This window comes from Coffea arabica, chromosome 6e, assembly GCF_036785885.1.
Source record: "Coffea arabica cultivar ET-39 chromosome 6e, Coffea Arabica ET-39 HiFi, whole genome shotgun sequence".
In the NCBI taxonomy this organism is placed as follows: domain Eukaryota; kingdom Viridiplantae; phylum Streptophyta; class Magnoliopsida; order Gentianales; family Rubiaceae; genus Coffea; species Coffea arabica.
The window spans coordinates 1,766,381-1,780,527 of NC_092321.1; the positions used below are offsets into that span (position 1 = coordinate 1,766,381).

The 14,147-nt window shown below is 37.7% G+C and overlaps 2 protein-coding genes across 9 annotated transcripts; one reads left to right on the top strand and one right to left on the bottom strand.

Moving 5' to 3' along the window:
* The first annotated feature begins 1,209 nt into the window (after positions 1-1,209).
* LOC113695663 (transcription factor LHW) lies at positions 1,210-8,046 on the top strand. 5 transcript variants are annotated; one of them, XM_072054282.1, is made up of 12 exons: positions 1,214-1,523; positions 2,396-2,428; positions 2,607-2,928; positions 3,650-3,856; positions 4,369-4,462; positions 4,533-4,574; positions 4,701-4,760; positions 5,020-6,234; positions 6,338-6,439; positions 7,283-7,429; positions 7,570-7,698; positions 7,778-8,046. In XM_072054282.1, the coding sequence occupies exons 3-12, from the start codon at positions 2,828-2,830 to the stop codon at positions 7,865-7,867; spliced, it is 2,187 nt and encodes a 728-aa protein (XP_071910383.1). In that variant the 5' UTR covers positions 1,214-1,523; positions 2,396-2,428; positions 2,607-2,827; the 3' UTR covers positions 7,868-8,046. The 5 variants fall into 5 exon arrangements, 4 of the variants coding, with proteins under 4 accessions (XP_071910384.1, XP_071910383.1, XP_027070594.1 ...); XM_027214793.2 differs by lacking the exon at positions 2,396-2,428; XM_027214794.2 differs by lacking the exon at positions 2,396-2,428 and having other exon boundaries at positions 2,622-2,928.
* Positions 8,047-8,130: 84 nt separating this feature from the next.
* Positions 8,131-13,292, bottom strand: LOC113695664 (ultraviolet-B receptor UVR8-like). 4 transcript variants are annotated; one of them, XM_072054284.1, is made up of 11 exons: positions 12,491-13,291; positions 11,573-11,646; positions 11,405-11,489; positions 10,988-11,119; positions 10,635-10,871; positions 10,225-10,464; positions 9,877-9,920; positions 9,545-9,733; positions 9,059-9,166; positions 8,576-8,619; positions 8,131-8,483 (listed from the first exon to the last, which is right to left on the bottom strand). In XM_072054284.1, the coding sequence occupies exons 1-11, from the start codon at positions 12,723-12,725 to the stop codon at positions 8,480-8,482; spliced, it is 1,392 nt and encodes a 463-aa protein (XP_071910385.1). In that variant the 5' UTR covers positions 12,726-13,291; the 3' UTR covers positions 8,131-8,479. The 4 variants fall into 4 exon arrangements, 2 of the variants coding, with proteins under 2 accessions (XP_071910385.1, XP_027070596.1); XM_027214795.2 differs by having other exon boundaries at positions 9,076-9,166; positions 12,491-13,287; XR_011816665.1 differs by having other exon boundaries at positions 8,331-8,483; positions 9,059-9,182; positions 12,491-13,292.
* Positions 13,293-14,147: the final 855 nt, after the last annotated feature.

The window sequence follows — 14,147 nt, forward strand, 5'->3', positions numbered from 1 at the left end:
ATCCATTGAGTTGACATACAATTTAACACGTGTCATCTAATAATAAGTTTTCGGTTCGTATTTGCCAGGCAATGAAGACTATAATTTTAATTTACATACTTGAGAATCAACAAACCGGTTCTGCCAAAAAAAAAAACCTACCACTCTGAAAATTTGGTGGAGGTAGAGACCAAACATGGAAGATGCATATTCCTGCACATTATTAATTAAAGTTTTACTTGGATCAGTTGAGTAGTAGTACAAACGACATCATTGGATGGGCTGGCAGATTTGGGGGAGGCCCGGCACAACTCCGTTTAAGTAATATGGTTGACTTTGCTGCAAGGAAAGTGTGTTTGCAAATGTACAAGTAGGTAATTTGTGGGTTAATGAACAAATTCCGAAGTCTTGACTTAATCCAAGCGTTGATGGTTGCTTAATCAAACCGACTTTTTAACGCAATGATGAGGGATCAAGTATTTCAGAGTTTGCCAAAAAAAGCTCGTTGAACTTTCCGCATTTAAAATATTAATCTAACAATGAATGATCTGGTACCTTTTGTTGGGTATATTGTACAAAGTATGAGCTTTGCTCTCTTTAGTCTTTAACTTTGTTGTTCTTTTTTAACTATAAAATGATGAATTGTGATTTTGTATCCGATCTTTGGCCTTGTTTGGACAGTAAATTTTTAAAGAAAATTTGTTATATTTTCTGTGAATATGGCCCTGTTTGGAAGTGAGTTTTTTGGGAGTTTGTTTAAAACTTTACTGTAACTTGTTGTAGAAGTTTTTTTAAAATGTTTTGAATATTTTGAAGTGTATAGTTTAAAAATTTTGAGAAATTTTTTGAGGTTACTGTAGTTAAAGTTTTTAAAAAACTTGTAGCAGATAAACTTGACAAAAAATTTGGGTTCCAAACAAGATCTATATTTTTTAATTATATTTTTATTTTATATATATTAAATTGTTACAATAATTTTTTTTATAAAAAATTTAAAAAAATCAATCAAAACAAGGACCTGAAATGCACGTGCCAATTGGGATTCATCAGACTGGGCCAACTGGGATTCATTTGTACAACCGGTGACCCACCTAAGGCAAAGGGTGGGTCCGGAAACCCACTCCACCCGAGGAATCATTAAATCCGACTCTGGGACAAATTTGGAATCCGAAAAAGCCAAAATACAGCCAAAGTCACTATATGGGGCCCACTGGTAGCACTTGCCTTCAGCTCTCCCCCTCCATTTCTCGTTTCTAGTTTCTACTCATCAGTCATCAGTACTCAGCGGTATTTTATATATTTGCGTACTTGCTCTCGGAGCCCCACGAAAGCGTGCTTCCTCTCTCGAAACTCAAAAGCTTTGGAGACCCAAGCAGGCGCCTCGTTCTCGTTCTCTCCCTCTCTGCTGGTTTTATTAACTTGCAATTTGCAGTTTGCTCCAGACCTAGCAGTTCTCGCCGGTGGCGGCGGCGATTGCGCGAAAATTTCAAAACCGATAGATGGAGGCAAACGAGTTTGAACTTTACAATTCCCCAATCCTCTAGGTAGTCTTATATGCTCCAAAAACGCCCAGTGTTTTAAATTGTCAATGCATATTTCCGTTTTTCCTTTTGTTCTTTTCCTCGTGAATATTGGCGTCATTTAATGGTTTACGATCTCTAACATATGTGGCATTCTTCTTCTTCTTTTTTCGCGTTTTGGCGTGATGATATTTCTTCTAGTAGTTCATTAGCAACATTTACTTTTGTTAACTCTTGAAATTATTTCATATTTGGAAGTTGATTGACAGTTTTATTGCTTGCGCTTTGTTGCGACGATGTTTGCTTAAAGTTGTATTAGAAGTAAGAAGTGGACGAGTCTTTGATTTAGAAAATTAAAATCAGTTAACTTAAGGAAGAAATTCGAAAACCGTTCGTGAAATTCTCGTGCAAATGATGTCCCAAAGGTGGAGTCCGGTATTTTAGGTAGTTCACTTATTGTTTTGAAAAAAAAATGTGTTTAGCTGCCGAGAAAGTTGTTAATAGTTAAACCAGAAAGTGAGGGCTAGATCAAGACTCTGATCTAGAAAAGCAAAATTATACTAATTGTTTCATTAGGCTATTAACAAGAAATTCAAAAATAGTTTATGAATTTCTCATGAGATGTTGTAGTGCATGTCGATCCCTGCATTTAGACTGCGGATTTATAATCTTGTAAGATTTCTTTTCCATTTTTCAATCCTTTTTTATGATCGGGGAGGAGGGTGAGAAACAAAGAATTACAGAACATCAGTTTCTATATTCCTCGTCTGTGTAATGCTTCTAGTCAAACGTTAGTTAAAGACAGAGAAAGAATGAGATCAATAAGTAGTAACAGATTTTGTGGAATTTTGCACTTCCCTGACTGATACTGAAACCAGATGGTTTCTTGGTTACAGGTGTTCCTTTTCTTGTCTGTCCTACATTAGCAGGTTATTGATCATCAGCCTTATGGTTGGATTTGAGGCATCTCTATTCAATTCTATTGCCCTCGGCTCTGAGAATTTTGCACGATAGTCTTCCATTCTGTTATAATGGAGAATTTACATGAAAAAGTCCATAAAGTGCTTCCTCATTAATTTCCTCATTTTCACTGGCTTTTGACACCAGTTTTATCGGCTATAGCACGTGCTTGTCAAAAGAAGGTTCTCAAGATATGGACATTTTGTTATTGACTTCAATGGAGCCTCCAATGAAACGAAGAGCTGGTCTATGGATTGTACAGGCAGGACGAGGATCCTATCGGGGCAGTTAGTGAGGGTTTTTAGTGATTATTTGGCGCTTATTATTGCAATACTGGTTTTTATTTCCTGGAAAGGTAAGATAAATAAATGGGGTCAACTTCTTTGAGGCAGTTCCTGCAGAGTCTTTGCTGCAATTCTCCCTGGGACTATGCGGTTTTTTGGAAGTTTCAGGAGCATCAAAATGAAATGTAAGCTAATTCTTCAACCCTTTCAAGCACCTGCAAGTGCTAATTCTACTTAATTGTATTTTGACTTTTGATAGGAAATTCATACATAAATAATTAGACTTTTCTAATTATGTGAATTGTTTACAACAATTGAACAGGAATTTTAACCTGAAATTTAGATGACACGATTCTAGACTCGTTATCCTTGGTTTTGTAGAATGTATGGCTTCTTGTTGTAGCAGATCTTTCTATCTAATTTTATCTTTTGTAATAGCTCTTGTCTTCAGGATTTTTTGGATTAACAGCTGATAAACTACATGTTATGAGAAAGGAACTAAATTGTATTTTACATCCATCTCCAAATGCTCTTTGCTTCAGCTTTTGTGGTCCTGCATCTTGTAAACTTTATCTAAATCTTGCAATGCGCCTGAAGCAGTTTTGCAATATATGGTTATTAAATTTCTTAAGTATTAGAAGATTGATTATGATATGTGATATGCAATGTATGTTAAAGTCGTCGATCCTGTGCATAACACCTGAAATCTGAATAAAGAACATCAGTAGGAATCAGATAGTAGGAAGCTTATTTTGATCTTATCATTTTAGAGCCCTAGCTTTTCAAATCTTGCATATGGCAAATGAACCTCACTTCTCATGTCATATCTTGCTTCCGTTGTTTCCAGTAGTATGTCTACAAAAGTGTTACCAGCTTGGTCTTGATAATTGTTCTCCAATTCTTTAGGCTTCTGGTATGGGATGAAGGACTATTTGACTTTTCAAGACCAATGGATCCCATGGAAGGCATGATGAGTTCTTTTTCTTTGAACAGCTCATATGAGAGGTTAACCTCAGCTTGTGTATCTGGTACACAAAATGGAAGTTTAAGTGACTGTCCAATTGCAGTTGCAATGGCTGAAATGTCAAATACTTATTATGTAGTCGGAAAGGGGTAAACTCTTGTACTTTTTAAGTGTCATTACCTATTTTAACTTCGTCAATTCTGCTTATATGTTCTTGTTAGTTGGTAATATATGTTAAATTCAATCTTCAAGGGATATGCATACCTCCATAAACATCTAACTTCATAGTTCTCTATATGTAATTCCACCAAAACTGTTATATAATGAATTTGAATCATCAATGGTGGTTATGAGATTATGCTACTACAATTGAAGAGAACCAGAACGTCACTGCAAATTAGGCAGCTCTGGAGAACTTTGTTTTGCCAAGGAATGGCCAATCATAAAGTCCAACTTGTCATTGATATTGCTGGAAATACAATATAACTTTACATTTATTGGGATGCTCCAGTGTGGTTTACATTCCTTTCAATTGGCCACCTGCTTGCATGCTAGATGCTGGAAATGAGTGGCTCTGCTTAGCATATAAGCTTTATTATATGCATGATGTGAGTCAATTTTTACTTCCAACTAATGGATTCATAATGTAATATTCAATCAGGCTTGTAGGTGAAGCGGCATATACAGAGTGCCCAAGCTGGATTTTTGTTGATAACTTTATGGCTGGTGGATTGAGCTCTAATGTGGTTTCAGAGGTAAGTGCTGCGTGGTTTTTTTCCTTTTAAGCATTGAGGGAAAAAGTGTACTGATTTGTGCCATTTACAGTATCCGGAGGAGTTGCTTCATCAATTTGTTGCAGGTGTAAAGGTAATTCTTTATTGAAAATGCTTAAAGAAGAGGATCATTTTGATTACTTTAATTCCATGTTCCTGTATTAATCAAGTTTGGTGCCATTTATTTCTAACATCTACTCTTATGACGATGTTTGTGCAGACTATGTTGCTAGTGCCTTTAATTCCACATGGAGTATTACAACTTGGGTCACTGGATGTGGTATGTCATGTGCTTGATCATTTGCAAAATATTGGCGCTATTCCAATTTATGTTCCTTTTCCGGGTGGGCAAAATTTTTTGCTTCTGTATCATATGATGCAGAGGAAGCTAAGCAGAATACTCTATATATTGCATGATATATGTGTACTATTTGCGCAGCTGAAGAAAATGATTTACATGTTATGTATTTTAAGCTTGAGTATTTTTACTTATCTTGCTCATTGTTACCATCCATGTGGCTTTGGCTTTACACTATCAGGTACAAGAAGATGCAGGACTGGTGGTCCATGTGAAAAACAAATTTTGTGGTCAACAACTTGCAGCATGCTTTTCACCTTTTAGGGCGGTTAGAATTTCTCCAGTTCAACCAACAGATCTGATGTCTAGTTACATGGAGAATTTAGGTGAATCTTGCATGGGCATCTGTGAGATTGATGAAGATCATAAGGTTTTGGGCAATTTTGGTATGGAAGGCCAGCACATGACAGCTACAAATCAACTCATGTCCATGTTCCAAGATTCACATCAGATCTTCAGTGAAGATATGACAAAAATAATTGGCAAGGAAACCAAAAGTAAAATTAACATGGACTCAGTCAATCTAATTGATGTTGCAGAGCCGTTCAACCATGAAATATGGGAAAATAGTGAATTAGAGGTGGTAAAGAATCTCTTTGGATCTTCTTGTCTTGATGAAGAATTAGCATGCTTATCTAACTTTAGCGGCTACAGTACAAGCAATCTGGGTAACCCTGTTGATAAGATTATGCAATCTTACTCAAATAATGGTATAGTGGAATCTTCATTCAGGGTGAATAATTGTCAGAATGAAAGCTATGAAAGTGGAAGCCAAAATTTGAAATTTCCCTCCGACTGTGAACTGCACAAAGCACTTGGTCAAATCCTACTGAACCATAGGGATCTGAATTTGTCAGATGATAGTGCAGCTGCAAGCTCTATTTTCAAAGAAGATATTATCAACATCGATGCCCCTTCAGCTTGCAAATATGGTACAAGCTATCTAAACAAGACAGAGCATCTCATGCATGCCGTTATTCCTAAGACGAATAGCATCTCAGGTGATAATTCATCTAATAGGGAATCATGTTCTGGAGAATCAATTATGTCATCCTTCATGAGATTAGGTTCTAGACAGGTGGAACAAGGTGCCTTGACAGAAGACAATCAAGTTAAATTGAGTTGTGTGACCTCAGCTTTCAGTAGGGACAAGAATTCTGCACTGAAAGTGTCATCTTCAGCATCTTCATTTGGGTGCATGATAAATGCATTGCTTGAAGAACGACCTAAGAAAAATGGGAATGTTCCCATCCGCTCCACAAAAGGCTCAAAGTTTACTGATGCAAACAAACAGAGAGCACGATCTGGTGAGAATCAGAAACCTAGACCAAGAGATAGGCAGCTGATTCAAGATCGGATCAAAGAGTTGCGTGAACTTGTCCCAAATGGAACAAAAGTGAGTGAGAAGCTTTGTGTAATGTTTAATGCCTTTCATTTCACTTCTTGATTCATATTTTCTTGCTCTCAGTTAACAATTTGCACTTCCTTTACTAATGCAGTGTAGCATTGATGGTCTCCTGGATAGGACCATTAAGCACATGCAATTCTTGGCTCGCGTAACTGATCAGGCAGATAAAATAGGGAAGCACGTTGTGAAGAAGGTAAATTCCATCGCAAACTTGTGGTACTCTTTTGTTTTTGGGCTTTCTGTTACCGAGACTTTTAATGTTGGGTGGTATCCATTTTGCTAGAATTTTTGTCAAGGGTTTAGCCAGGTATGTATATGAGACAATCTGTCTTTAGGTGTTTAATTTGGGGTTGGTGGGGGGGAAGGGGTGGGGAAAGAAATGTGCTGGATTTTCTATGCCATCTATTGAGTGCTTACACAAGAACCGAAGTTTTCACTCTGTAGGTAATACGTATGATTATTGCTCCAATCATGACTTCATGTATCTGATAAACAATTATTTTCACAGTGACACAATTGTTTTTGGCTACAACCTTAAACTTAGACCTGTCAGCTAATCTTTGTTCTGAGACAGTCATTAATATTGTATTTTGTTAATATGACCATTCGGCAGAAGATGGAAACATGAAGTAGTTCTAGGAATTAGACCGTATTGTTGCATGAAACTAAAGATCTCTCCATCAACTTGGGTTGCAACTCGTGCATCTATTATTAGAGTTTCATAGCACAACAAATAGGTAGTAGTCATGTTTGACTTAAATCTCATTAGAACATTCAATTTGAGCATCCACCCTTCTCCTCTACGCAGAAATAACTAAATAATAATGAAAAAATAACTGAAAATAACTGAATATTTAACTCGGTTCTTCCCAGCTGTTTTGATTACCTTGGCAAATCAATTAAAGTAGTTCAGCCATTTTTCAGTTGATTTCCGGTATGTTCCTCTTTGAGTCTGCTTAGCTCTCTATTCTTGAAATTAGGAGAATATTAAGCGTATTTGTACTCTTAAGATCTTCTTGAAATTGTCTTTGCATAGGCATGGAATCAGAAGGATATAAAATTACCCAAAGTTGAGAGCAACACACAAGATGGGGCAAGTTGGGCTCTGGAATTTGAAAATGAGCAACAAACTTGCCCTATAATTGTGAAAGATCTCGAATGCCCAGGGCACATGCTTATAGAGGTATGTGCGCTGCGTGGATTTTCTGCTTTTTTTTTTCTTTCTGCCTTTGCAATAAGACTCATCAAGGACGTATTTCCCTCTGAAAATATCCTTATGTGCATGTTGCTTCTGGCCCTTCCTAACTACAAAACCCGAAACAGATGCTCTGCAATGACCACGGCCGCTTTCTAGAAATTGCTGATGTTATTCATCGTTTGGAATTGACTATCTTGAAGGGTGCCATGGAAAAGCGGCCCGATGAAAGTGCCTGGGCTCACTTCATTGTCGAGGTACAGATTACCCACCTTACAAGCATATCCCTCTGTTTTTCTCCTAGAGCCATGACGGAGTGAATGTATCTGAATGCAGGCCTCAGAGAGCTTCCACCGGCTAGATATTTTCTGGCCTTTGATGCAGCTCTTGCAGCAAAACCGTACCCAAATTTCCAGCAAGATATAAAATATTCGACTGGGTGAGAAAATCATCTCTAGCTATCTTTCTTTCAAGTTTATCAAAGCAAGGTCATGCATGTTGTTTCATGGCGTGGAAATAAAATGTAACCCAAATACTGCAGGCTCTCGACTGCTGCGTTCCTCTCTCGCTTTATTTATATGTATGTTTATTTTTTATTGTTATCATTATTAATTTCAACACAAAAAAAACTTAAAAAGGTAAATCAAGATCGTTACTTTTGTACCAAAAGGTGAAAATGGCAAAATACATATGCAATTCAGAGGGGCCTCTATTTTTAACATTACGATTTTGAGAAATATTTCTGTTAATCTTGGGAAGGCAATAGAAAAAAGCGCAAAGGAGCGATATTTCTGTTTGCCTCAGGAAGGCAATAGAAAAACACGCAAAGGAGAGCAAAAAGCACTGGTGATTTTAACTGTCCAACGATGAACATACTGCCCTAACAAAATTGTCTCCTTTCATAACCTGCTGGAGCCTCTTAGCTCAAAGCTTTGGCTAGTGATAGCGTGTGCCACCAACCGCAAGCTAACTTTTGTGGCAGGAAACCTTCTATGGGAACCTCACAAGGGGAATTCCTGTCGATGGCGTCGCCCAAGCCTAGCTGCGGTTATTAGGAAGGCAAAAAAGAAGGTTAGAAGAGTTGCACTCAACGCGCAAGAAATAGATTGAATTGTGCCCTGAGATCAATAATACCTGACCATACTTATTCCAGCCCCAGCTATACACCTTACTGTTCTCTGTGACATGGTCAAAGAAGAATCAAGAATTGCTTAAACTATGTAAATGTGCATATTGTTATGATTAAAAGTTAAAATGCCAGTGCAATGCTCAAATGTTCACGTCTCCGTTTCTAACTTCTTACACAGACTATTTACATGTGAACATGGATATATTTAGGTTTCTCCTCAACTGATTATGGTTGTAAAAAGCTTATGTTTGAAAAGGCAAAATCAGAATTCAAAAGCCGAAAGAAAAAGCAATTAACAACATAATATAACTAATTTTCTTAGTAAGAAGCTAAAAGAGCCAAAAAAATTAATTGAGAACATTCCCTAAGTGACTCAAGCTGAGCATTATGGATATAGTTCACAACTAATAAGTCCATTTTGATATTCCACCTATTGCACGAATCAATACAACTTTGTTTAAGCAATGAAATAGAACAGGTATAATCACCAGATATGTAGCCATACCTGTCAGTATGGCACTATGTCGAGCTCCGCAAGAAACCATTTTGGCCCTTTTGTGCTCGAGAATTGGAGCATCCAAAAGCCTGGGCAGAGTCTGTGACACAAGAAATCTGCATTGAGACTACTGGAATTACCACTAAATTAAAAAGAAAAGTAACCAAAGACCTGTAATATGAACAAGCTCGTTTCTTTTCGGAAAGATTGCAATAGCTATCCTTGACTACATATTCCGTGCACTTTCAACATTTCCAATATAAAAGTTTGTAGCAATTGGGATGAAGTAAAAGTCACAAATTTCAATCACATTTTTATCTTCTCAATCATCTTTTATCTCACATACATCACATCACAAAAAGTGCTACAGTAATTATCTCAAATAAATTATCCAAATAAACTCCTATCCAAACAAACTCAGTTGTTCCACCACATGGCTCCAACAGAACCTGAGAGAAGCTTGCAACAGGTCACTTACCTCAGCCTGATCAGTAATGGTACCCAGCCCCAACTGTCCAAATTGGTTTCCACCAAAAACATGCACACGACCGTCAGCAGATACACACACTGTATGCCACAGTCCAGCTGCTAATGCTTCAATACAAGTTCCTGACAGAGATGCGACAGCAGTTGGTCTCAGAACATCATTAGTATTGCCTTGTCCACACTGCATAAGAAGATTTTTACAGTGAGGACAATTATTCCAGAGCAGTGGAAATTGATCAGCTATCATAGAAGTACACAGACTACCAAATGCAGAGAATGCTATGGATCCCTAGCTCTTACTGAGCAAAATTAAGCATCTAATACCTGCCCATATAGTCCCCAGCCAAAAGTAAGCAGCACACCAGCATCTGAAAATGAGGAGACATCATATCAGCACAAGAACAACCAATTTTAGATGAAAATCTCCATTACGATAAACCTCTGCTAAAGTGAATCATCTACGACTCGAGAAACTTTATAGAATGCTAAGAAAAGCATTTGAATTAAGTCAAATGAATAAAGAGTACTATCCATCTCATGGCTGAAGAACTAGTAAAATGAAATCAAAAGAATAAGAATTAAGGTACTCGAACCTCAAAACTTGTAAGCAGCAAATGTAAGCTAATGTTAGGCTGTATAATAACTACAGACATAATTGTGTTCATTGCTCACCTGTAATTACTGCACTATGCCGGCCTCCACAAGCAATGTCCCTTATGTAACTTCCAAAAACTTTTTGAACATGAGCTGCTGAAGTTATACCTCCTTGAGGCATCATTGAAGGACTGTCTTTTCCATTTAAATAAGGCTCAATGCAAGGTATAAGGTGAGGTGAAGCCACCAATTTTATCCGAGAGCCCAAACCTAGCTGTCCTTCTCCACCATAGCCCCAACCCCATACCTGTCCCACATCTAAATCCGGTAAAAATATGATGCATCAGGTCTTGCTTTACATTAAAGATCTTCCATAGCTTCGTACTTCTACAACCTACAAAACTATATGAAATAACTATACAGAAGCAACTACTCCTGGGAAGTCATGCTTATAGTAGTTGCAGTGCACAAGCTGCACTTCAATTTACCTGATAGTGCCAACGTATGACGGCCACCAGCAGCAACAGCTGTAATCTTCACCCCTGGATCCAAAGCTACACGACAAGGTGGGGCCGAGAGTGGTTCATCATTGGGTATTGAACTTTCAAATTCTTGTTTAGCAGGTGAAATTCTCCTTCGCTTTGTGCTTTCCTCTCCAGGTCTTTTATTTTCTAAATGCGACACCAAGCTAAAAGTTGATTTTGAGCTTGGAGATCGTGGGCTCACTACAAAAATCAAACTCAATAAATTAATCTCTATTCACTGATCTCTGACAATATAAGGATATGGAGTGTTTTATGTTGAAAGTATTGATGTACAACCTAAAAATTGAATGCATTACCTTGCTCACTCGCTACTGAAATTTGTTTCTCAAAAGCATCATCTTCATCGCTTTCCCCAGCAGAGAAATTACGGGTGATCATCCCAGATGGAACACACTCCTTCCAACCCCAGGTGTACACATCGCAATTATCTGAAGGTAAATTCAAGTAGCTCTTAAGTCGAGATGCACATTTATTTTTCTTTTAAAAGAAAAGTGTAGGTGGAAGGATTGTCAAAAATTGCAATCACAGTATCTAATATTGTCATTGCTACATGTCAAGCCAGTCTCTTTAGTAGATGAAGACAAAATAGCGTTAAGCATGTGAAAAAACTAAGACAAACATTACTCAGTTTCTGCTTACCAATTTCAGCAGAATCTACAATTTGAGGAGCAGGTGGTGGAATGAATTTTCAGGACACTATTATTGACCAGTACCTGTAATTGAAACACAATGTGCCCAACCAGCAGCAGCCTTCAGGACGGGAGCCTCAGTTGGAAGTGAAAACTCCTCCGGAGTCTCCTGAATAATTGGACGGAGAAAATGCAAAATTAACAATGAGAGATACACAATTTTATTTGAATAGTTCAGGTTTGCTGCACTACCCCATGCTTGCCTGACGTCAGATAGCTTTGGCCTTGATCATCAGTTGATCCCCAAGTAATGAGTTTTCCCGAGCCTAATAACAAAAATGGTTAAGTTAGACAGAGAAATACACAAGTAGAGAAGCGAAAGCATTAATAGCGTGAAAGGTTTTCCTGAAAACTTCAGCAGGCAAAGCCTCTCTCAGTGGCCTTAAATCCTAATATGTAATTTAGCAGCATTCATACTTCTAAACTCAGCTCACAGTTTACAGAAACTCCTTTTCAATAGGAGGAGGAAGCAGCTTCTTAATGCTCAAAACATGAGTTTAAGCTACACTACATAAATTCTGCATTCTGCCGAGCGAATGAGCACAGAGAGCATTGAATAACATGCACAAGTTTCCCCGGCTCTACTTCAATATTTCGGTATTGACAATAAAACAAGAAATTGAAATTTGAATTCAACTTTAAAGTTTAAACTAGTAAGTGACCGTAGTACTTCAAAAAAATAAAAAAATAAAGAAAAGAAAAGAAAATCAAACTACCACCAACTTAATCAATTTTAACAATTATTCAACGAACTACACGTTTAATCATCTATGCATTTGTTTTCCCCAGTTACGTAATCATAAGATAGAAACAGAGTAATTGAACCAGAAAACCACGCGGCGTGAAGAAGAATAAATATACTAGTTCTTCTCTTTGCCGGAATTCTTAGTTATAACAAAGAATGAGCGTAATGCATACGAATAGTACTTCTCCTAGCTCAATCTAGAAAAATGTTCGCATGAAAAAATAAGTTCAAATCTATGACAAAGCCTAGTATAAAAATACGTTCTCTGCTCCTAAATTTCTTTCATAAAATTGGTCGATTAAGGTTGTTACTTGGTGGTGGAAGTGGCAGTGCCAGCCAGAATGTTACTAAGAGGCAATGGATACCTGAGATGGCGAGGGCGAAACCACAGCCACCTGCACAAACGTCCTTCCAGGAATCTCCGGAGTCAGGAAACTGTATCGGCGTTGGAGAAAGCAGCGGCATGCGCTGCTGCGAAGCTCCGGGAAGATACCCCCACATTAACACCACCGGCGACTTCCTCTTGCTTTTGCTCTCGGTGATTTCCTCTTCACTCTCTATGTTGTCTTCCTCCACACCTCTACCTCCAACTCCACTCATGGCTTTAGTACTTTATCCTCAAATTTACAAAGAACTGCCGCTACTTAATTTAAAAAACCAAAAAAAAAAATCCAATACAGAAAACTTAAAATACGCCGGCGCTGGCGACTGGCGACTGGCGACTGAGATCTGATCCGATAGTAGTAATTTGCAATCTACTACTGTCCGAGTATGATCTTAAAATTTACTAGTATCTCACATCCGTAGCTAGCATTTGATTTTTGGTTCCAGAAGCCAATGGAAACTAGGCTTCCACCCGCTCTTTTCAAATACCGCCATTAATAAGCATCCAACTCTCGCTGAGTTTTAGCAATTCATTTGGCAGTAGTAGAATTTTGAATTTAAATAAAAACATTGCCATTGGGGCTGGGGAGGTGGGCGTATCACTAGCTAGTAAACTGTTGTGCCACGTAGGATCGGAGGGGTCACCATGGGACACGTGTTAACACCAAAGCCATTGGAAGGGTTGCCACAGCACAGTCCATTCCATTTGGAGCCACGAGTTTACTCGGGAAGTTTCTGGAAGAACAGGCGTCGCCCCTACGCTTCTGTGTCAATTTACGTACTGAAGTGATGATGCTCGTAGTTCTGTGCATGGTCTAACTCTGTCCTATCTTTTGCTTCTTAAAAAAAAACTCTGTCCAGTCTTTCATCCAATTTCGGCTACTTTTTAATTTTTTTGAAAAAAAGAATCCAGCCTACTCACTTGCCACGTGGCGGGGTCACTTTTTTTCTAGCCTACTGTTTTTATTATTTTTTCTGTTAAATATATATATATTTTTTTGTAAGATCTGTCTAACAAATATTCCCTTGACATCTATTAAGAATTAGGCATTCAATTTTTGGAAAGATAAAATTAAAGAAAATATATAAATCTAAGGAAGAATAATAGTTATTAATATGTATATATACACAATAAAAATTAGATGAAGTTTATATGTGTGAACGAATGTTTGACACTCATTAAAAATAAACCATTTTGTTAAAGAAATATTCTAGTTGATTAAACATTCAACTAGTCTTCATTCAAGTCACGACTCCAGTGTTTTAGAAGATTCTTCGTAATTATAGAGCATATGGAAAGTACATGCTGTCGCTCTCAGAATGATTGTCCCGTGCGTCACATTTTCCGTGTCCATTTTGATTTTCAATGGGTTAGTTTACTCGAACCGTCGGAAAAATAATTAGGCAGATGGCAAATTTGATCAATAAACCTTCTTTTCATTAAAGCCGATTTAATTCATAGCTTTTAATATTCGAGCCTGAAGAGGTAAATTCTGGACGACTGATCTGAACCCAAGGGATTCACCTATCAAATCTGCACAAAAAGTACGGACATAGCACAAGGTTTTATCCCTCGGTATCACTCTGACAATCAAGTCAGTTCGAATACTTAGGCTTTGTTTGGATTGCCAGTTTTCG